The following is a 22,854-nucleotide window of genomic DNA, read 5'->3' as shown; positions in this document are numbered from 1 at the left end:
ATTTTGCATTTTGTGAAAAACACTTAAAACGCTACTCTTCTGGCAACGAATTACCGATATGCATGAAACTTGATATTTGTTATCTATGGACAATGGTCTCTCGATTAAATATTTTTCAGACTATTACCTAAAATAAAATGGCTGCTATTGACCAATAAACATTCACGCGGGTGTGGTCTGGCACATAAACGCATATAAATAAGTCAAGGATATTCATATTGTCACACAATTTGGTACACATGTTGCAAACACTGTCAAGACTCACCATATTCAAGAACATTCACATTGATCACATGGTAGCACTATAATGGGCACATATTTAAATCTCTTGATCTGTTTGACTCAGAGTGCTGAAATTTGGCAGACATGCTCAAGGATATGAGTCTAGCTAACCCATGCGATATCTCAGACACCACTGGCCTGATTTTGATGAAACTTGGGTGAATGATGCATCTTGCCACAGAGATCCGGCATTAGCAAAATTACACTGACTGGCCCAAGCGGGGTGCTGCATCATTTGTGGATGACTACATGTTTACTGTTGCCTTTTTAAAATGTATTTAAACAAGGAATCACATTGAGACCAAGGCCTCTCTTTCATAGAAATCATAGAACATTCACAATATTTACAAATCCAACACAATAAAAAACATACAATATTTACAAGCAATTTAAGAAAAGTGACTTACAAAACATGCTCATGAAAAACAACACATTCCTCAGTAAAAAAGTAATCAACCAGCCGTCTGAACTGCGGCACCAAAACATCCAGCCTTAGAGAGTTCTGGAGATCATTCTGCAAGGTGCAAAAAAACGAAACCCAGATCTACCTAAGGGGCCTAAAGGATCTCCAGAGTTAGTCATCCCTTTGATTGGGTCTGGTGATGTCTGTAATTGTCCCCCGCGATGAATTCGGAGAGGGAAATATGGATCTGTCTCTTTCCTTCCGTTTGTACTTTAGTCACACACGGTATCTCAGACACCATTGGCCCGATTTTGACGAAACCTGGGTGATTGTTGTGTCTTGCCATAGAGATCCGGCATTTACAAAATTACACTGATATGCCCAAGGGGAGCGCTATAGTGTGTGTGTGGGGTAGGGGGGGCGACATGTTTACTGTTGCCTTTTTCGAAACTTGTAATTAAAAATGTAGCAAACCAACAGAGTAAAAAGTTTAAATGCATTGTATTGCATGTGTTTCTGTGTATTTTATGATATTCTGTGTATTTTATGATATTGCTGATAATAAAACTCTATAAACAATGACAAAAAATGTTTTACCTTTATTTTAGTACAGAAAACAACTACAATACAAAACACATTTTTACACAGTTACAATATTACAGGTAAATGTCGTTGAACGTTAGGCTAATATAAACCAAGTGTGACCCAACTTAAAAAGTCAGTCCTCAGGATGACTGTCATGTCTTCTTACAACACCTGAAAAGGGGATACAGAAAGTTAAGTAGGCAATGTATTAAGTCAGATTTTATCAGTATACTGAAAATGAATTCCACATACAGTCGGAAGTTTACATACACTTAGGTTGGAGTCATTAAAACTCGGTTTTCAACCACTCCACAAATTTCTTGTTAACAAATTATAGTTTTGGAAAGTCGGTTAGGACATCTACTTTGTGCATGACACAAGTCATTTTTCCAACAATTGTTTACAGAAAGATTATTTCACTTACAGTGCCTTGCGAAAGTATTCGGCCCCCTTGAACTTTGCGACCTTTTGCCACATTTCAGGCTTCAAACATAAAGATATAAAACTGTATTTTTTTGTGAAGAATCAACAACAAGTGGGACACAATCATGAAGTGGAACGACATTTATTGGATATTTCAAACTTTTTTAACAAATCAAAAACTGAAAAATTGGGCGTGCAAAATTATTCAGCCCCCTTAAGTTAATACTTTGTAGCGCCACCTTTTGCTGCGATTACAGCTGTAAGTCGCTTGGGGTATGTCTCTATCAGTTTTGCACATCGAGAGACTGACATTTTTTCCCATTCCTCCTTGCAAAACAGCTCGAGCTCAGTGAGGTTGGATGGAGAGCATTTGTGAACAGCAGTTTTCAGTTCCTTCCACAGATTCTCGATTGGATTCAGGTCTGGACTTTGACTTGGCCATTCTAACACCTGGATATGTTTATTTTTGAACCATTCCATTGTAGATTTTGCTTTATGTTTTGGATCATTGTCTTGTTGGAAGACAAATCTCCGTCCCAGTCTCAGGTCTTTTGCAGACTCCATCAGGTTTTCTTCCAGAATGGTCCTGTATTTGGCTCCATCCATCTTCCCATCAATTTTAACCATCTTCCCTGTCCCTGCTGAAGAAAAGCAGGCCCAAACCATGATGCTGCCAACACCATGTTTGACAGGGTGGATGGTGTGTTCAGGGTGATGAGCTGTGTTGCTTTTACGCCAAACATAACGTTTTGCATTGTTGCCAGAAAGTTCAATTTTGGTTTCATCTGACCAGAGCACCTTCTTCCACATGTTTGGTGTGTCTCCCAGGTGGCTTGTGGCAAACTTTAAACGACACTCTTTATGGATATCTTTAAGAAATGGCTTTCTTCTTGCCACTCTTCCATAGGCCAGATTTGTGCAATATACGACTGATTGTTGTCCTATGGACAGAGTCTCCCACCTCAGCTGTAGATCTCTGCAGTTCATCCAGAGTGATCATGGGCCTCTTGGCTGCATCTCTGATCAGTCTTCTCCTTGTATGAGCTGAAAGTTTAGAGGGACGGCCAGGTCTTGGTAGATTTGCAGTGGTCTGATACTCCTTCCATTTCAATATTATCGCTTGCACAGTGCTCCTTGGGATGTTTAAAGCTTGGGAAATCTTTTTGTATCCAAATCCGGCTTTAAACTTCTTCACAATAGTATCTCGGACCTGCCTGGTGTGTTCCTTGTTCTTCATGATGCTCTCTGCGCTTTTAACGGACCTCTGAGACTATCACAGTGCAGGTGCATTTATACGGAGACTTGATTACACACAGGTGGATTGTATTTATCATCATTAGTCATTTAGGTCAACATTGAATCATTCAGAGATCCTCACTGAACTTCTGGAGAGAGTTTGCTGCACTGAAAGTAAAGGGGCTGAATAATTTTGCACGCCCAATTTTTCAGTTTTTGATTTGTTAACAAAGTTTGAAATATCCAATAAATGTTGTTCCACTTCATGATTGTGTCCCACTTGTTGTTGATTCTTCACAAAAAAATACAGTTTTATATCTTTATGTTTGAAGCCTGAAATGTGGCAAAAGGTCGCAAAGTTCAAGGGGGCCAAATACTTTCGCAAGGCACTGTATAATTCACTGTATCACAATTCCAATGGGTCAGAAGTTTACATACACTAAGTTGACTGTGCCTTTAAACAGCTTGGAAAATGCCAGAAAATGATGTCATGGCTTTAGAAGCTTCTGATAGGCTAATTGACATCATTTGAGTGAATTGTAGGTGTACCTGTGGATGTATTTCAAGGCCTCCCTTCAAACTCAGTGCCTCTGTGCTTGACATCATGGGAAAATCTAAATAAATCAGCCAAGACCTCAGAAATAAATTGTAGACCTCCACAAGGTTCATCCTTGGGAGCAATTTCCAAATGCCTGAAGGTACCACATTCATCTGTACAAACAATAGTACGCAAGTATAAACATCATGGGACCACGCAGCCGTCATACAGCTCAGGAAGGAGACACGTTCTGAATCCTAGAGATGAACATATTTTGGTGTGAAAAGTGAAAATCAATCCCAGAAACAACAGTAAAGGACCTTGTGAAGATGCTGGAGGAAACAGGTACAAATGTATCTATATCCACAGTAAAACGAGTCCTATATCGACATAACCTGAAAGGCCGCTCAGCAAGGAAGAAGCCACTGCACCAATACCGCCATAAAAAGCCAGACTATAGTTTGCAACTGCACATGGGGACAAAGATTGTACTTTTTGGAGAAATGTCCTCTGGTCTGATGAAACAAAAATAGAACTGTTTGACCATAATGACCATCGTTATGTTTGGAGGAAAAAGGGGGAGGCTTGCAAGCTGAAGAACACCATCCCAACCGTGAAGCAAGGGGGTGGCAGCATCATGTTGTGGGGGTGCTTTGCTGCAGGAGGGACTGGTGCACTTCATAAAATAGATAGCATCATCAGGCAGGAAAAGTATGTAGATATTTTGAAGCAACAGCAACAGTCTTCCAAATGGACAAGCATACTTCCAAAGTTGTGGCAAAATGGATTAAGGACAACAAAGTCAAGGTATTGGAATGGCCATCACAAAGCCCTAATCTCAATCCTATCGAAAATTTGTGGGCAAAACTGAAAAAGCGTGTGCGAGCAAGGAGACCTTCAAACATGACTCCGTTACCCCAGCTCTGTCAGGAGGAATGGGCCAAAATTCACCCAACTTATTGTGGGAAGCTTGTGGAAGGCTACCTGAAACGTTTGATCCAAGTTAAACAATTTAAAGGCAATGCTACCAAATACTAATTGAGTGTATGTAAACTTCTGACCCACCGGGAATGTGATGAAAGAAATAAAAGCTTAAATAAATCATTCTCTCTACTATTATTCTGACATTTCACATTCTTAAAATAAAGTGGTGATTCTGCCTGACCTAAATCAGTGAATCTTTACTAGGATTAAATGTCAGGAATTGTGAAAAACTGAGTTTACATCTATTTGGCTAAGGTGTATGTAAACTTCCGACTTCAACTGTATCATAAATGTCATATGTAGGCATACACACTAGGTTAGGATAGATCTTACCAAGTGTAACAGTGTCCCAGACAAATGGCCAAAGCAAAGACTCCAATTGATCCCCCAGCAAAAAGTGATGAAACCTTCATTATGTAGGATACATCTGCCAAACAAGAGAAAGCAACATCAATACAACAATCTGATTAAACCAAAACAGTGGGCTAAATATGAGAAAAGGAACCCTTACCTCTCACTTTTGCCCAAATGACACAAGAGTGCTTGAAAGCCTAGAAAATAGTTCCAATGGCACATACAGAATGACTAATTATTAATGCAGGAGTTCTATAAGATCAACAAGCACGATCAATAATCATTTGTTAAAGATGACCTTCAAAACTGTCCTTCCTTTTATATGAATAAACTCCACATATCCTTTATTTCCAATGCATAGCAGTTAGTCTTACCCCTCCCCATTGACTGACAGCTCGTAATATGATGTAATAGTCTCTGCCGTTCTGTAAAGGAGCATTGTAGAACCCTCCATAGTAGTGTCCATCGCCCAAAGTCAGGTTAATCTCTTTCCCTATATCCCTCAGATAGAGCTGGGCAGTGATGTACTGTCCATGGGGCTTCCTCTGACTGGAGAAGTCTGGGGTGTTAAGAGAGCTGCAGTCAAACACAAGAGTCCCCTCCAGTGGCAACACAAACACCTGGTAGAAACTGTAAACCCAGGAACAAAAGAGAAAAGGGTTTGTGTCGTAATAGCCAGACCTCAGTGGGCAAATTTCAAGATACAAAATCAGCTTTTAGTACGGGAGAGCGTTGGAGGTAAAATTATGAATTACCTAATTGGGTCCAGAGTGTTAGCTGATCTGCGTAGCCACAAAGTGGGCAATGGAGCCTCAATTTCTCTGTATAAAATCTCTGGGGCTTGAGGCACTATAAGATTAGAAGGTATTGACACATTTAATAACATTGGGTTTCATATCCAAGTCAAAGTCAATATTCTCCTCCATGTTTCTCATAATATCTTCAAATATTTATTAATCAAATTGTCATTGTTAGTCAAGGGTGTTTATAGTGTACCTTGTAGGCTGGTGTTTGTTGTGAGTGTGGAGGTGAACCTGGCAGACAGTGCAGTGATGCTGATGGTGTAGTTGGTAACAGGCAGCAGGTTCAGGCAGATCTCAGGGTGGTCTGAAGTGGAGCTGAGGAGCTTCTTCCTCTTGTCATGGAATGACCTTTGATAGGCCCTGAATCCCACAAATACTACCTGTTACATACAGATAGACAGATCAAATAATGATGGTCAAGGTGTAGGAAGTTCAGAGAGCACTTTTTATAATCAATAATATTATCATATTTTAAGGTCCTTGTTATTAAGGTAAACTTACTCTGTAATTCTCTGTGTCTTCTTCATACTTGTCTGCTTTCCAACGCAAACATTTTTCATTAAAGACAACCAAGTCGCTGATGGCAGGCTTGATTTCTGGTAGTCACAAGGGATGAGAAACAATGTGTTAAAAAAAAGAGTGAAATGAAAAAAATCACTGATCTACACTAATTCCTTCCACATACTAAAAGGCTTTTCAAATTAACTTTAGTTCACAGATTTATGAATGCATACCTCTGCATCGCATTGTGGCAGCTTGCCACTTCCCAGTGATGTCACAAACAGAGATGTTTCTTCCTCTCCAGCTGTGGAATCCTTCCAGACAACGATGGAACACAACACTTGTGTTCTGCAGCACCACCTCTGTGTTGGCCAGAGCAGGGGCCGGTCCACATGTAGCTGTCAAAACAAGGTGGATCAATTTAATTATGTGAGGATTACCATAAAATATTAGATTACACTGCACAGTATACACAAATACTAGTCTGGATTATTTTGTTGCATCATACTCATGATCATGATTAAACATGAATTTACAACCCATTACCCAATACAACATTACCCCCTTCTGGTACAGAACAGTAAGTGCTGAAAGCACATCTACTACATAGGTTGGCGCATTCATGATAGACATACAACATCAATTTGAATGTGAGCACTTTGACACAATATAATGAGTTCACGGCAGTAACTGTTACAGTGTGCCCGCACAGACAATTGATCACGCAGCAGAATAGGGTTTGCTTCAGAGTGAGATATTGTTACCGTACCTTTGCATATTATTGAAACAATTCCCCACTGTCCTGATGATATACATGTTGAGAGACTATTTCCTCCCTCCTGGTAAAATCCATCCTTACATACATACTCAATCACACTGCCCAGGACAGTTGTATTGTCCCACAGCATGTTAGTATGGGGAAGGGTTAGTGGAGCCCCACAGTTTAACTCTGTTCACAGAAATCAGTTGAGGTTTGTTTGGTTAAACATAAAGAGACAAAACATTACTGTACATGTTTAAGTTATTCAGTACAATAACAAAGCAAATGTGCATTTGAATATAAATGAAAACACATGTCTTTGAAAGACCTTCATTATATTGCTGGTAATAGAAATGCACCTTCACATTGAATTTCTATATCCTCCCAAAGTCCATTCTCTCCACACTCAGTATAACATTTCCCACTCGTAGAGTAATATCCTTCAACACATTGGTAATAAACCACACTACCAATCAACGATGTCCGGTCCCATAGCATCTTAGCATGGGATATAAATACTGGCTCCCCACAGTCAATCTCTATAATATGAAAAGGGGATAGTGGTTATATAAGAGTTGGTATCATATGTAATTGTTATTAATGTGTCATGACCACACAGAAATGACTAATGTAATACCTTCACATAGAAAATATGTCTGGTCCCACTGTCCATTGGCAGTGCATACTGATACATTTCCCTCTCCCACATTGTAATATCCAGAGTTACACTGATAAACCACCTCAGAGCCTATCCTGGTGCTCTGATCCCACAACATTACTGAGTGAGGGAGGGCAGGGGGCAAGCCACAGTCAACCTCTGATAGGCAAAGCAATGACATTGACCAGTGACCATTCCTAGACGCAGTACATGATAACATTTTTCTCTACAAACAAATACTCATCCATCCACATGTTAAATACATGAATGAATGCAAAAATCTAAATGAAACAATGCTAGGAGGGAAAATGTAATTATTTTTACCTTCACAAACAAGACTTGGGCCCTTCCACACACTTTCTGCCCCACAAACGGAGGAGTTCTCCCCGCTTTTCCAGAAGAATCCCTCAGAGCAGCCAAATTTAGCGACGCTGCCGTAATGTGTTCCTGTGGCTGACAACTGGACTGCATTCAGAGCCGAGGGAGGCTGCCCACAATCAATGGCTACACATGGAGAAAAGGACAACACTACAGATACCATCGTTTTTGATAACACTACTGTCATTCTGCAAATTTTCTATAAATCATTTAATTATCCAGGTGCTCTGATCTCACAACATTACGGAGGGAGGGAGGGCAGGGGGAGAACCACAGTCAACCTCTAGAGAGAATGAGAGAATGGTTGAGATAACAGATTGTTCACCAGGATATTTGTATAGGAAGGAGATTTGGCCTCACTGATATGATTCATACATACATTACACAAAATCTCAAAGGAGGTTTAACTAGAGAACATGTGACAAAGTCATATACATTACCTTTACATGACAATGTTGCCTTTGTCCAGTTACCGTCTTTAGTGCATTGGGAAACATCCCCCCCTCGCTCTCTATGAAATCCCTCTTTACAGTAAAACAGAACAGTGCTGCCAGGGTTTGTGCTGCCATTCCACACCTGTCCAGTGTGGGGCAGTATAGGGGGACCGCCACACATTATTTCTAAGGGGGAAAGCAGTATGGAATTGATTATGTGTATCCTGGATGTAAAGCATAAGGCACATTTAGATTTGACTTTCAACACTTTCATTTCAACCACAGGTCTTATCTTATGAAGACATGTAGCTATTTATCAATAATGCTTTGTTTCTACTACTGTATCAGGGGGCTAAAAACCATGTATTTCTCATCATTTCATCTCTGTCAGTGTACGTAAGAAATGTTCAGTTACCTTTGCATGATAATGTTGCCTTTGTCCAGAAACCATTTTCTGTACAGTAGGAAATGTTACCTCCTCCCTCTCTATGAAATCCCTCTTTACAGTAAAACAGAACAGCGCTGCCAGGGTTTGTGCTGCCATTCCACACCTGTCCAGTGTGGGGCAGTATAGGGGGATCACCACACGTTATCTCTACAAAGAGAAAGCATTACAACAGTGTGCAATTTCTGCACATTTCCATCAAGCAGACATTAATATCTTACATTTTGCACATACAATATTGTTCCATGGTATGGTCAACATGACCTCTGAGGTATTTGTTAAAGCACTTGGGTAATTCAGTTATGGGTTAGTTATGGATAACTTGTAAGGTATTGATTGCAGGTGGTAATGTTGTGAGGGAAGATTTATTTTACCTTCACATATAAAAGATGTCTGGTCCCACTGTCCATTGGCAGTGCATACTGATACATTTCCCTCTCCCACATTGTAATATCCAGAGTTACACTGATAAACCACCTCAGAGCCTATCCTGGTGCTCTGATCCCACAACATTACTGAGTGAGGGAGGGCAGGGGGAGAACTACAGTCAACCTCTACACAGAGAATGAGAGAATGGTTGAGATAACAGATTATTCACCAGGATATTTGTATAGGTAGTAGATTTGGCCTCTCTGATATGATTCCTACATGACATATAGATCACAGAAACTCTCAAAAGAGGTTTCACAAGAGAATATGTGAGAAAGTATTACGTGGCAAAACTGTTACCTTTACATGACAACGTTGCCTTTGTCCAGTAACCATCTCTAGTGCATTGGGAAATATTCCCCCCCCCCTCTCTATAAAACCCTCCTTTACAGTAAAACAGCACAGCGCTGCCAGGGTTTGTGCTGCCATTCCACACCTGCCCAGTGTGGGGCAGTATAGGGGGATCACCACACATTATCTCTATAAAGAGAAAGCATTACAACAGTGTGCAATTTCCATCAGGCAAACATTCATGTCTGATATTTTGGACACACAATATAATTCATGGTATGGTCAACATGGCCTAGGAGGTATTTGTTAAAGCACTTGGTTAATTAAGTTCTGAGTTAGTTATGGATGTAAGGTAGTGATTTCAGATGGTAATGCTGAGAGAGAAGATTTATTTTACCTGCACATAGCAAAGCTGACTTGTCCCACTGTCCATTGGCAGTGCATACTGATACATTTCCCTCTCCCACATTGTAATATCCAGAGTTACACTGATAAACCACCTCAGAGCCTATCCTGGTGCTCTGATCCCACAACATTACTGAGTGAGGGAGGGCAGGGGGCAAGCCACAGTCAACCTCTGATAGGCAAAGCAATGACATTGACCAGTGACCATTCCTATACGCAGTACATGATAACATTTTTCTCTACAAACAAATACTCATCCATCCTCATGTTAAATACATGAATGAATGCAAAAATCTAAATGAAACAATGCTAGGAGGGAAAATGTAATTAATTTTACCTTCACAAACAAGACTTGGGCCCTTCCACACACTTTCTGCCCCACAAACGGAGGAGTTCTCCCCGCTTTTCCAGAAGAATCCCTCAGAGCAGCCAAATTTAGCGACGCTGCCGTAATGTGTTCCTGTGGCTGCCAGCTGGACTGCATTCAGAGCCGAGGGAGGCTGCCCACAATCAATGGCTACACATGGGGAAAAGGACAACACTACAGATACCATCGTTTTTGATAACACTACTGTCATTCTGCAAATTTTCTATAAATCATGAAATTATTGCAGTGGCTACAGTATAGTATAAGGCAGCAGGCAAAGAGATTCTGAAACATGCATTTTTGAAGCATTCAGCTCTCTGATTATTATCCATTATCTTAGAATTGTACCTATAATTTAACTGAAAAGTCTTACAATACTGAGCCAAGTGGTTGATGTTATTTACCTTTGCACAAGGCCTTGTCCTGGTGTGGGTGGAATGGCTCTGCTCCATTGTGAACCTGGTATCCCACTTGGCAGAGGCAGTTAAAATACCCCTGCATGTTTGTGCACTTACCCCCCTCACCACAGATCCCTTGGACTCTACACTCATTAATGTCTAGATAGAACCAACATGAATGTTGTGTTAGTGGTTGGGTAATGTACCCAGTTATTAGGCACCAATATGTGCGTGACTGTAGCACATTCACTCATTCTAAATTAGCATCAAGTTAATGTCCATAAAGCTTAAGAAGACTCACAATCACATATCATATCTGCCAAAGTGGCAATGATTTTTATGTCACCCTTCTTTTCATAATGTTACAAAGCTGCTGAAGTATTCAGCATCAGTAATCACTATAACTTACCCTGACAGCGGGTTCCATCATTGGGGATGAAGATGGCCATGTTGTTGGAAGGGCTGTATCCTGCCAGGCAGGTGCAGTAGAAGCTTCCATAGGTGTTATGGCAGGCAGTATGCTGCCCACAGATCTTATTGGCTCCTATCTGACATTCATTTTTGTCTGTAAGAGAGAAGAATAGTGGTAAAATAATAAAATAATCAATAAATACTAGTATAATATGAATACAACTGATACACATTAGATAAAAGATAAGTAATTCCTTCATCTTGAGTTTATACCTGGAGATACACACCTTGACAGTAAGTTCTTCCATTACCAACAAAGCCATACATGCAGTTACAAGCTTTGCCGGTACCATCCACCTTCTCCTCACAGGTGGCGTTAGGGTGACAGGTGGCACACACATCCAACGTTTGACCAGTCACTCGCATTTCTAAGACAAAGAAAATATACACTACTAAGAGACATCTTTGTTTGATGAAACCGTCACCTATAACTGTTATTTATTGAAATAGATGCTCTATGTAAGAGCTTCACCATTATGATTTACAAAGGTTCTGTCAATATTAATTTGAATATATTACCAATGTGATTGATTTGTTTTGATCCACTCACCTGTAATGGCATGAGTAAGAAAGGCCAAGATCACAAGTGCTGTTCTCCAATACATCCTCTCAAAGTATGTCCATTTCCCTCTCTTAGATATTGCAAAGACGCATTCTTTGTAAACACATCTTTATTTATTTCCGTCTTGCAGAACTCATGGTGCTGAGCGGATTTGATAACCAGGATGGAAAGAAGGGTATAAGAGTTAGCTGAGGTCACAATGAAATCCAACCGCCGCTCTCTCTTCTCAATGGTGATGTTGGCACTAGTGGTTTGGGGACATGTCTGTCATCATCAGCATTTTGACACATTCAGTTATACTTCACATGTGTGATAATGTACTCTACGCTTTGGGAGACATCTGAAACACATTTTCAAATTGCACGGTCATGCTGTGTATGCTGATAAGAGCTATATTTGGCTCAGCAAACCTGCCTGGGGTTGATAATGAACATAACATTATGAACTAAAAAAGTAAAAACTAGGTAAATTAACAGACTCTAGATGATAACCATGGATATAAGAGTGACATTAACAATTGGTGATTGTTAACAATTAACAATTTATTAAAGTAAATTAACTAGGCCAACCTAGTTGTTTATACATCCTACCTTTTCTTGAATCAACTTTATCCCGTGTTTGTGAGACCCATCATAACTACAATCCACACTAGGTGCTCTGTCACATGAATTAAAGGAAAACCCTGTCCATGAAAATGCACAAAAAAAGGTGTGAAATTGAGTAAAACTGGCTCATCATTGCACCAATAGTGTCAACACAGTGGGAACAGCCATCCACCATTGAGCTGTTTCCAGTTGGTTCTTGGGTAGCGAGTTAATCTAGTATAATGTGGAAGGGGAAGATAAATCCATCATGCTGCTATCGCCCAGCCCACCAGGACTCAGTGGGGTCTCCCTCTATCACTCCTCCAGTGAGCCCACACCTCACACGGCGCCTGCTGGAGAGGCCTGATTAAGCACCAGCCTGTCCCTCAAAACCACCAGACCCTCTGTAACACGCTACACTAGGGTCTCTCCACCAGCAGCACATATGAGAAATGCAACATACACAACATTGTAACTAGATAGACATAGAATGTCTAGAGCAGGCATGGGTCTCTATTTATTGGTTCACAATGAAGCTGTGAAACCTATTGTTAATCTCTGTATTCTGCTCATAGTCAAATAACTCAAGGATAGATTGGTAACGTTTTTCTAACTTGGCAAACAGAAACCACTGGCCATGATTAACTTGGTAAAAAATAATGGCACTGGTTGGCCTATAGGCGGCGCTGTTATAAAGTCTCACTTAAAACCTCATATCCGCCACCCTGATTGACCTAGACTTGAAACGTTGAATGTAGTTGTCTTTACCCATACTGAACAAATTTGCATCAAGGACCCATAAGGTCTGGATAGATTTTCCTCCATTTTGGAAATTTCAGAAAACATTTAAAAAACGTATCATGAACCATAAGTCCATATAGCAACTCCAAATGTAGGCCCATAGTACATCTCTTAATGTAGTTAGAGAAATGCCTAGAGATGTCTGAGTGGATATTTTATTTGGGTAAAAGAGAAACCAGAATTCCTGCTGTTTGCCCAGTCAATGTATATATAAATATATACATTAAGTAATGATTTTAATAATGATGATACTTGTTGCATTCAAAGATAACCAACCTAGAGCACAATACTAAACTTCACATCCTTGTGGTATTGAGAGATAAACATGGTAATGCTATCACTAATTGGACATAAAAGGTAGATAGATCCTACATGATAGAGTGCTTGCTTTGTTATCCAACTGATCTTGCGTCCTTTGTCATCCTGTGAACCCCGTTTATTGCTGCTCGCAGCTATATTTCTGATTACTTTTCAGATTTCTGATTACTTAACATTTGAAAATAATATTTAGAAATTCTAAAAATGTGAAGTTTATTAATTGTACGATAAAAAAAGGACAAAGATTTGTACATACAATTCAAGTAAGAAAAGTTTATCTGAAGTGAAGAAGAGAAAGCAGAACACGAATGGAAAATGAATAGAAATCAACACCTGATCACTCAAGGCCTTTCTGTGCAGAGAACATATCATTCAGATAACAGTGTTCGATTCAAGAAGCATTCGAAGTATTCAAAGTTACTGTGAGAAATGCTGATTATTTACTGTGCACCTTTACTACTATATTACCCAACACTATAAAGAATGCAAAATCGATACAAAGACTGTGCAGTGACACATACTGTAAGTGAGACATGACAACATGACAAATAACCATCATTTAAAACCAAAACACTTATTTTGTGAAGAATAGTGGGCAGCTTTTGAAGGCAATAGTGATTGATTCAGGAAGGTCAAAAAGTCCCCCCCGATGGTAACACAAAATTACAAAAACTAAAAATAACTACAGTTTGTGCTCTGCCTCTGTTACAGTGTGAATTGATGAAATGGTCATAAAAAGGAACAGATAGAATGATCATTGGATGGAAAAGAAGCAGCAGGACTGCTTTTTAGTGTCAGTGCAGGGGGTGGAGGTTCCGGGGCCAGACTCTCCTCTTTACACTCAGAGGACGTGTCAGTAGTGATGGACGGTAGTCTGCCACAGACCAGGTCTGCAGCGTTAACATCCATGATGGACATGTCAGTGACAGTCTTCTCTCTTAGGGACATGCCACTGTCATCATCATCATCATCAATAAGGACAAACTCCTTAATGTGTACCTCCATTACACCCAAAAGGCTGTGCGTCTCAGACGACTCTTCGATGGTGTGTGCATCCACAAAGGTCGTAGTTGAAGTCACTGTTAAAGTCTTGTGTGCCTCTGTTGAGTTGTCCTCAGGCCCAGAGCAGGGCTGGCTAATGGAGGCATGACACATCAACATGGAGTTACTGTTATTTCCATCTTTCTGGTCCTGTCGGTCTTTCTGTCTCCTGCCGTTGGTGACTACACCCGATGGAGAGGGCACGTTTCCTCCACCATCTCTGCTGGTGACCTTGCACAGACCTTGTCTCTGGGAGTGGGCACCATTCTCCATGGTGCAGACATCACCAGGGTCGACCTCATACACCACCTTCACCTTCTAGCCCTCATTGTAAACTGTCAAGCTGCTTCCATCAAGCTTCCTCTGGCCCTCCGCCACTGGAGAGGAGAGGTGGATGGCGCTGGTCTTACTTTTCATTTTTCTTCATGCACTTCTCTGAGGTGTGCTGCACTGAAATAGCAAAGGAAATTATCATCACCACACTTTGTCATAACATCACTTAGACATCTCTATTTCACTTGAGCTAAAAGAGCTACAGGCTTACCAGCTTTTACTTTGTGATAGTTGTCCTCAGAGACCATGCTTAGTAATTATGAGAAAGACAATAAAACTCAATTACTCAATTTCTGATTAGTAATTTAAAGATTTAAAACAATTGTCTGTACTGGTTAAAACCTTTAGATTAGTTTAGTACATAATACTGTACAAAACAAAACAGTCCATTCAGGAGTCTGTGAAATAGTACTCATTATGACAAACTCAGTGGTACAAAGAGGGAACATGTTTCCATTTAGTATTGGCCTTTTAAGATAAATAAATGAAGTGAGTTCTTTCAAAATAACTGGAATTCCCATAGGCTCTGAATCCTTTCAGGAGAGGACAGCGTGGAGATTCTCCCTTTAAGTGAGTAACAGGGGGACAGTCACTAAAATGATCAGCTCCATAAGACACAACCTTGCCACATGCACGCATTCGCCCCCACACACGCACGCAAGCACACAGTGAGCATTTTTTAGTAGGAGTGACATCTGTGGCATTGTGTTCACATTTTAGAGTGGCCTTTTATTGTCCCCAGCGCAAGGTTTCACTTGTGTAATGATCATGCTGTTTAACCTCTACGGGATCGGTGTCCATATACCAGGACGGTTGTTGCTAACATGCGCTAATGTGACAAAAATGACATTGCAAGTAACATCCAACTTTCCAGGACATAGACAGGTCTTATATGTGCAGAAAGCTTAAATTCTTGCCAATCTAACTGCACTGCCCAATGTACAGTTGCTATTACAGTTACAAAATACCATGCTATTGTTTGAGGAGAGTGCACAACAACAACAAAAACTTTTATCACGGCACTTGGTTTGATACATTCACCTCTGAAGCTAAAATATGTACTTACATTCAGTAATCTTGCCCTGATTTGTCATCCTGAGGGTCGCAGAGATAAAAGTTTGCACATTTTTGTTTGATAAAATCTATTTTTATATTCAAATGTAAAAACTGGGTTCTAAAGTTTGAACCCTTGCTGTTTCTGGCCCCACACACACCGTCTAGATGTGTGAAGGTTAGTGTCTTTTCTGTAGGGAAGCTCATTTTCCATCATTTATGACCTCCCTGGGAGTGTGTAAACTTACATTTTTGTATTCCCATATCATTTTGCATGTTCTCTATAGTTATGTACTTGAAAATGTACATTTGTGCAGTATTGCAATGCTTCACTGGATCAGTCTGAAACGTTGCACATACCCCACTGCCATCTAGTGGCCAAAATCTAAATTGCGCCTAAACTGCAAAGGTATATTATGGCATTTCTCGTGCTACTCAAAGATGATGAAAAAAACAAAGATTTGAAAACGCATGTTTTTTTGTTTGTATGATCTTTTACCAGATCTAATGTGTTATATTATCCTACAATAATTTCAAATTTCCACAGTGTTTCCTTTCAAATGGTATCAAGAATATGCATATCCTTGCTTCAGGTCCTGAGCTACAGGCAGTTAGATTTGGGTATGTATTTTTAGGCAATTAAAAAAAAAAAGGGTACGATCCTTGTTAACTTGAGGATCTCCCCCTTTTTTCCCCCCCAATTTACGCCTAAAATGACATACCCAAATCTAACTGCCTGTAGCTCAAGCAAGGATATGCATATTCTTGATACCTTTTTGAAAGGAAACACTTTGACGTTTGTGGAAATGTGAAAGGAATGTAGGAGAATATAACACATTAGATCTGGTAAAAGATAATACAAAGAAAAAACAATTGTTTTTTTGTATTTTTTTTGTACCATCATCTTTGAAATGCATGAGAAAGGGCATAATGAATTATTCCAGGCCAGGCGCAATATAGACTTTGGCCACTAGATGGCAGTTTTGGAGTGATCCAATGAACCATTGCATATCTGTTCAAAATGTTGTATCAAGACTGCCCAAATGTGCCTAATTGGTTTATTCATACATTGTGCACTCTCCTCAAACAATAGCATGGTATTCTTTCACTCTAATAGCTACTGTAAGAAGAAATGCTCACTAACAGGGATGAAAAAAAATTGTGCACAAAATCGGAGAGAAATGAGCTTATGGAAAGTTTCTGGGATCTTTTATTTCAGCTCATGAAACATGGGACCAACACTTTACATGTTGAGTTTATATACATACGCTTGCACCCCTATTCTGAAAGTGGGGATGCAGTTGTTGCAGATTGTTCAGGCACCTTAATGGTCTTGCCCATTCACCCTCTGAATGGCACACATACACAAGTCATGTCTCAATGCTTAAAAATCATTCTTTAACCTGTCTCCTCCCCTTCATCTACACTGATTGAAGTGGATTTAACAAGTGACATCAATAAGGGATCATAGCTTTCACCTGAAGACTTTACATGTTCTGTTCATATTTTTGTTCAGTGAAGTTTATCCCCTAAAGGTTAGTTTGTTAAGTAGCCATACTGACGTGATCTGTTATTAGCTAGCTAGCCAATTTGACGTGGTTCATCAATCAATATAGCCTATCATGTCTGTCAGCAGTAATTGTGATTAAACACTATTAAAAACAATGTTTAAAAGAGGATAATGTAGCTAACATCGCTAGGTAAGCCCATACTGGATGGAGAAAAAAAGTACATTAGGTCTACTTACCACTATGTTTAGCTAACTGTTCAAAGTTTCTACCAGTATCTTGCAAAGTAAACATCATCAGCTAGTACATCAGCACCACCACCACTCACACTTGTCAGGTATAGTTGACTTTTATATCACTTAAATATCCAATTAATGGGGGCAAATATTGAGAGATATCGTGAGGCTACCCTAACATATCTGAAATGGCATGATCAATTGATGTTTACTGATCATGTAAAGCATGTAGTTACTTGCTGTAGAAAACTGATAGAGCTAGATGTGCGCAATTGTTTTGCATGGAATAATCGGAAGTTTGTAGGTCTGACTATGTTCTTCAAAAGGTGATGATACTCTGTTCTTTAAAGTACTTAAGTAAAAATACTTTAAAGTACTACTTAAGTTGTTTTTTGGGGTATCTGAACTTTACAATTTATATTTTTGACAACTTTTACTTCACTACATTCCTAATGAAAATAATGTACATTTTACTCCATACATTTCTCGAAACCCAAAAATATTTGTTACATTTGGAATGCTTACCATGAAAGAAAAATGCTCCAATTCACACTTCTCAAGAGAACATCCCTACTGTCTCTGATCTGAAAGACTCACTAAACACACTTGCTTCTTTTGTAAATGGTGTTGGAGTGCAACCCTGGCTATCCAGACTAGGATGCCACATAATGGCAGGGATGAGATGTAATTCCACTAATAATTACACTCTTTGAAGTTTGGCAGAAATATGTAAATACTGACATTAAACTTAAGGTATAGTTTAATTCATGGATCTCTACAAAGCATTTCAGTGAACAATACTGTTTATGTTCCTCTACATATTTCCTGCCTACACCTCCATTTTACAATGAGTAATACAAGAGAAAAGACCTTCATATACATGAAGGCAGGGAACAAGAATATCAAACAGGTCAAATATTCAAGTCTCCATTCCCTGTAGGGACCTTGTCTGCATCAGCATATGCCTGGTACTGTAGCTTATGGTGCTTCTGTGGACATAGTAACATTAGAGTTGTAGAGGACACAGAAAATGCCTTAAGACTGCAGTTCTTGTTTGAGGTAAATATCTACTCTAGAGGGTAGCAGTATTGGGGTACTTTGGATTGAAGATACATTTGTGTAAATCTCCTGCTGGGCCATGAAGCCTATGCCGCACTGACTAGGATGCCACATAATGGCAGGGATGAGATGTCATTCCACTAATAATTACACAATCATCCCTTATTATTATGACTTTCATCTACCTGATATTTATACAATTTCATGTCATAACTGATCATCTTAAAGCTGGAATCCTTATTGGTGAAGCAGCCACACCATTTGCGATATTACAACAAAGAAGTTACTGCAAACAACAAACAGTTTTTTCAACTCTGACATAATTTAACACATCATAGAAGAGTACTGCATTTTTTTTTTTACCATGCTACGTGATGCTCCTCATCTCGGCAACAAAAACAATAACGGTGCTGGTGTGGCCATTGGCGCCGTTTTCAGCTTTAATTCACATCCTCTACAGTAGTCCTGCAGATTTGTCCCGTGATGTGAAGTATCTTCCTCTCATATTGCTCCATTTGGAAGCTAACACATTTGGACTGCACTCCCGCACTCTCACAAAATTTGATGGTCACTTTTCCTGGTACCAACAATGGTTCCTTGAACTGGGCGGTGACAGAGATGGGGGCTCTAATGGCATCAACTCCTGTGGAATCAATGGATGTTTGGAGAATATCAATCAAGGTGCTAGATTGAGGATAAATAAAGTATGGACAGCAACAACAAAAAAAGACTATTTGAGCCACCATCATTTTGCTTATAAATAATTCAGTTTTGAGGTAGAATCACTAGAAAAGCTACTTTACCTTTGTGCTTTTCAATTTCAGCCAAGCATTTAGACAGCATCCATAGACTAGGAGTTGGGGTACATCTGCAGCCCAAGAGTTTAGCAGGAAGAGTTAGGAGACAACGTGGAGAGTAGTCAGAGAAAGCCCACACAAACTTCAGTCCTGTAGTCCAGGGAACATTGATATCCACCGCCTTCACGTCATCTGGCTCTGATGTGTCCATGTGACCTGTCAAAGTGTAAGAAAATATATTGGTTTATGATGTGGGTTCTGTGCTATTCAAACTTGAATAGAACAATTTCATTCAACTTCCTCAGGTTTGTTGACTGGTGGCAAAATGTAGAATTAATTAACTTAAGTATTGGTCTACTCACCATCATACCACTCAGGTTTAGGTTGTGTGTTTGGTGTTCGGCCTCTGTCCTGGGAGAGCATTGTCAAAACACTCTCCCATACTGGCTGGTCAGTGTGTGAAATGGCAGTTAAAGAAATGTCAACCTCCACCCCATCTTCAACGATCCTGTACTCTAACACACGAGCCTGCAACTTGAAGGGTCCCTTCTTCAGCTCATCTATTGGCTGCCATGTTCTCAAACTCTGACGTACCCGGACTAGACCTAAGGAAACAATGTATTGAAGTGGGGGGATTTTGTATGAACTACACATCTGGCTGAATTGAATTAATATATTCTACAGAAATGTAGGAAGAAAACTGAGTACCGTGAGTGTTGACATTTGGATGGCCTTCAAAGACATGCAATACCCAGCCAGCAGAGGATGTGTTACTTACCCAGAGGGCTCAATCTGAACTTCTCAGCAGATATTAATATGTCAAGCATCCGCAGACAGAGGGTGTCTGGGTAACACAGAGGGATATCCCTGAACTCAATGTCTGGGTAGTCCCAGCCATATCCAGCTGCACTACAGAACCTCCTCAGTAGATCCTTGTTGAACCTTAAGAGAGAAAAAAGTACAGCACATAGGAGATAATTGGTCCAAATGTGAACAAATAAACAACCATCTTTGTAAGGCAGTGTTGTTTGAAATTATTATAATAAAATCAAACCATAGCACTAAAACAAATTGGACTGCTACATTGTCAAGCGCAATCAGTTTACCTGCAGTTAAAGATGGTGAAGGCAACTTCACCTTTGACATCTCTATCGCAAAAGTACAAATGCCCCTGTCTTTTGATAAGAGCTCTGAATACATATCTGAGAAAAAGGTAGGCAAAACTTGGAATCCTCTGACGACTGTCAAACACCACATTAGCTTTCAGTAGTTTATAAGAGCAATAAATGTTGGCGTAAAGAAAATATATGGCACACGCTGGGAGCCCAGCAATGAAAACATTGGTCATAATATTTTCCATTTTCAAGTATTACATGAGAAGCATCCACCGACTCTATTGTACTTGGTCACTAATATGTACTATACTGTTATAGGAAGGCCTCCTCGGGAGAACGAGTGCTGGTTGCCCTTGTGCTGAAGTTTGCAGCTAGTTCGAGAGTACACTGCCATGCCATTCATACACGGCAATTAAAAAACAAAAAACATCGCCAACATGCACACAATTTTGTATTTAACAAATATATTCCTAATCAAGTCACTTTGGTCTCCTTACTGCACTTTTGACACTTTCAACCATGATCAAAACGAAAGTTGTGTTGAAGTACGGAGTGCGTTATGGGACAAAACAATACAACGCAACATGTAATGTCGTTGGGTAATATCAGTTATTGATATGAACAAACTCAAAATGTGTTGATATTTAAAACATCTTTATTTTTTTCAAGTAATTGATTGAAAGATACTGAGAAAAAAAGTCATACATAATTAAGTTGTCTACATGAGACACAAAATATATATCCCGATTTATGGCGTTTATGTCTGTTCAAATTATGTACATTTAACATTTTGTCCAGGAAGGTGTGAAGAAAAATACACTTTTTGCAACATAAGATTACAATATGTTAACAGCAACATGCATGCCATAATCAGCACTGTGACGCAATCACAGTTTCATATTAGGAGAAAGAAAGTTTCATTAAATTGCATGCTCAAAGTAAATTATCCTTTGACATTGTAGAAATCATCCAGCAGCAACATGCTTTGGACTGCTTTGTGTAAACATCATTGACTAACCGGTGTCTTTGAAAGAAACTGAATGGCGTAAAGGAGTAAACACTGACTGTTCCTGCATCTGAACTGTTACTCAGTCTGACCATGTAAAGTGGGAATAAATAAAAAGGAAATCAAATGTAATGCTGATTCTTTGTGATCCAACACGTGTGTGTGTGTGTGTGTGTGTGTGTGTAATCTTCTTTGTTGTGCATGTAGGGTTTCTCCTTCAGGAATCATGGAGACATCCCCATGAGCCCTGAAAATGTCTTCTCTTAGTTCAACATCCAGATTCAGTCAAGTCTTCGCTTCAGCCAAACAGCAGCAACAACACAATGCAGACCGAATTGACAGCAATCAAGGGCACTGCAAGATGAGAGAAAATATGATGAAAAATGCCACAAACAGTTCAGTTAGGTCAACATCATAAAAGTGTTTATAGAAAACAAGAAAAATCTATTTAAAAAAAAATGCATGCAGAACGATGTTTGATATTTATAAATGGTATTGATTTTTCAGTCATACCTCTCATTACTGTTCTCACAGAGCGGACAAGGTTCATTAGCTGCACTTTAATGCCCGGTTCATCACCAAATCCCCCAATACTTTGGTCCACACCCCAGCCAACTAAGTTAGAAGGAACAAAACAATTACATTAATGCAAACAAAAATGACCCTGGCCATGAGGCAGATTAACGTACCTGTACGCTTTTCCAACTCATTATACTGGTGTAGTTAGCTAGCTAATTTAGCAGTAACGCCAAATTATCCTAAAATGACTCATATCAACCAAATATCGTTACTTTCTTGCTTCCCTGTCTAGCTAGCAAGCAAGCAAATCATTGTTGAAAGTAATGTTAGACCAAATGTGTAGACGGCCACTTACTTTTACTTAAAAATCTTTCTTCGTGCAATACGGCGACAGCATTTACACACAAAATCACCGCTTGAATAAGGGAATATAATGTAAACGCCATATCTGTAACGTGTTAGCTGACGTTAACAGCTTCAAGTATTTCCTTATGACGTTGCCTAAATGTATGGCATCATGAGAAGAACAAATTGAACGGGCAGTTCGAAAGCGTGACTTTCTTGACGGAATACAAAAGTGGGTGCCCAACAGTAAATGGCCAATGTAATACCAATACTGTATAATCATAATCCATACTCATGTCCAAAGGGGTAGCATTTTGTGACTATTGATTTAATGGTGTAAGTGCTTGAAAACGTTGCAGTAGAACTAGCTAACATTCCTGAGAGGTTATTGATGTATCTAGCCAGACACACCACTAGATGGCTATCTCCGTT

At 39.6% G+C, this 22,854-nt stretch overlaps 3 protein-coding genes across 15 annotated transcripts; all 3 read right to left on the bottom strand.

Moving 5' to 3' along the window:
- Positions 1-1,260: 1,260 nt before the first annotated feature.
- susd1 (sushi domain containing 1) lies at positions 1,261-12,502 on the bottom strand. 12 transcript variants are annotated; one of them, XM_021605509.2, is made up of 23 exons: positions 12,298-12,502; positions 11,696-11,848; positions 11,373-11,513; positions 11,084-11,239; positions 10,681-10,833; positions 10,247-10,426; positions 9,902-10,081; positions 9,514-9,693; positions 9,159-9,338; positions 8,755-8,934; positions 8,346-8,525; positions 7,852-8,031; positions 7,507-7,686; positions 7,229-7,408; positions 6,879-7,058; positions 6,343-6,507; positions 6,110-6,204; positions 5,802-5,988; positions 5,561-5,654; positions 5,180-5,435; positions 4,963-5,002; positions 4,785-4,878; positions 1,261-1,441 (listed from the first exon to the last, which is right to left on the bottom strand). In XM_021605509.2, the coding sequence occupies exons 2-23, from the start codon at positions 11,748-11,750 to the stop codon at positions 1,423-1,425; spliced, it is 3,255 nt and encodes a 1,084-aa protein (XP_021461184.2). In that variant the 5' UTR covers positions 11,751-11,848; positions 12,298-12,502; the 3' UTR covers positions 1,261-1,422. The 12 variants fall into 12 exon arrangements, with proteins under 12 accessions (XP_021461184.2, XP_021461183.2, XP_036835460.1 ...); XM_021605508.2 differs by lacking the exon at positions 12,298-12,502 and having other exon boundaries at positions 11,696-12,015; XM_036979565.1 differs by lacking the exon at positions 12,298-12,502 and having other exon boundaries at positions 7,340-7,408; positions 11,696-12,015.
- A 2,229-nt stretch (positions 12,503-14,731) lies between these two features.
- si:ch211-12e13.1 lies at positions 14,732-21,090 on the bottom strand. 2 transcript variants are annotated; one of them, XR_005052035.1, is made up of 6 exons: positions 20,544-21,090; positions 20,216-20,379; positions 19,800-20,042; positions 19,444-19,653; positions 19,004-19,283; positions 14,732-14,896 (listed from the first exon to the last, which is right to left on the bottom strand). XR_005052035.1 is itself a non-coding variant. In XM_021605518.2 (5 exons), exons 1-5 carry the CDS (start codon positions 20,795-20,797, stop codon positions 19,081-19,083), a joined length of 1,074 nt encoding a protein of 357 aa, XP_021461193.2. In that variant the 5' UTR covers positions 20,798-21,090; the 3' UTR covers positions 17,030-19,080. The 2 variants fall into 2 exon arrangements, 1 of the variants encoding a protein (XP_021461193.2); XM_021605518.2 differs by lacking the exon at positions 14,732-14,896 and having other exon boundaries at positions 17,030-19,283.
- Positions 21,091-21,268: 178 nt separating this feature from the next.
- Positions 21,269-22,594, bottom strand: yee9 (YEE9 protein). The gene is given in 3 exon segments (NM_001160515.1): positions 21,269-21,912; positions 22,072-22,173; positions 22,433-22,594. Coding segments are annotated over 3 exon segments (249 nt in total). The 5' UTR covers positions 22,524-22,594; the 3' UTR covers positions 21,269-21,856.
- Between the last annotated feature and the right edge of the window lie 260 nt (positions 22,595-22,854).

Source organism: Oncorhynchus mykiss, chromosome 6 (genome assembly GCF_013265735.2).
Source record: "Oncorhynchus mykiss isolate Arlee chromosome 6, USDA_OmykA_1.1, whole genome shotgun sequence".
In the NCBI taxonomy this organism is placed as follows: domain Eukaryota; kingdom Metazoa; phylum Chordata; class Actinopteri; order Salmoniformes; family Salmonidae; genus Oncorhynchus; species Oncorhynchus mykiss.
This window is presented reverse-complemented; position numbering and strand designations above follow the sequence as displayed.

Excerpts from the sequence above, each read along its gene's own strand:
- si:ch211-12e13.1 (XM_021605518.2), bottom strand. The coding sequence starts at position 20,797 with ATGGAAAATATTATGACCAATGTTTTCATTGCTGGGCTCCCAGCGTGT. Across the intron at positions 20,380-20,543 it reads TTCACCATCTTTAACTGCAG|GTTCAACAAGGATCTACTGA; the intron begins GTAAACTGATTG and ends TTCTCTCTTAAG. Across the intron at positions 19,284-19,443 it reads TGAAATTGAAAAGCACAAAG|GAGTTGATGCCATTAGAGCC; the intron begins GTAAAGTAGCTT and ends TTGATTCCACAG.
- susd1 (XM_021605509.2), bottom strand. The coding sequence starts at position 11,750 with ATGTATTGGAGAACAGCACTTGTGATCTTGGCCTTTCTTACTCATGCC. Across the intron at positions 8,935-9,158 it reads GACATCTTTTATATGTGAAG|AGATAACGTGTGGTGATCCC; the intron begins GTAAAATAAATC and ends TTCTCTTTGTAG. Across the intron at positions 4,879-4,962 it reads CATTTGGGCAAAAGTGAGAG|ATGTATCCTACATAATGAAG; the intron begins GTAAGGGTTCCT and ends CTTGTTTGGCAG.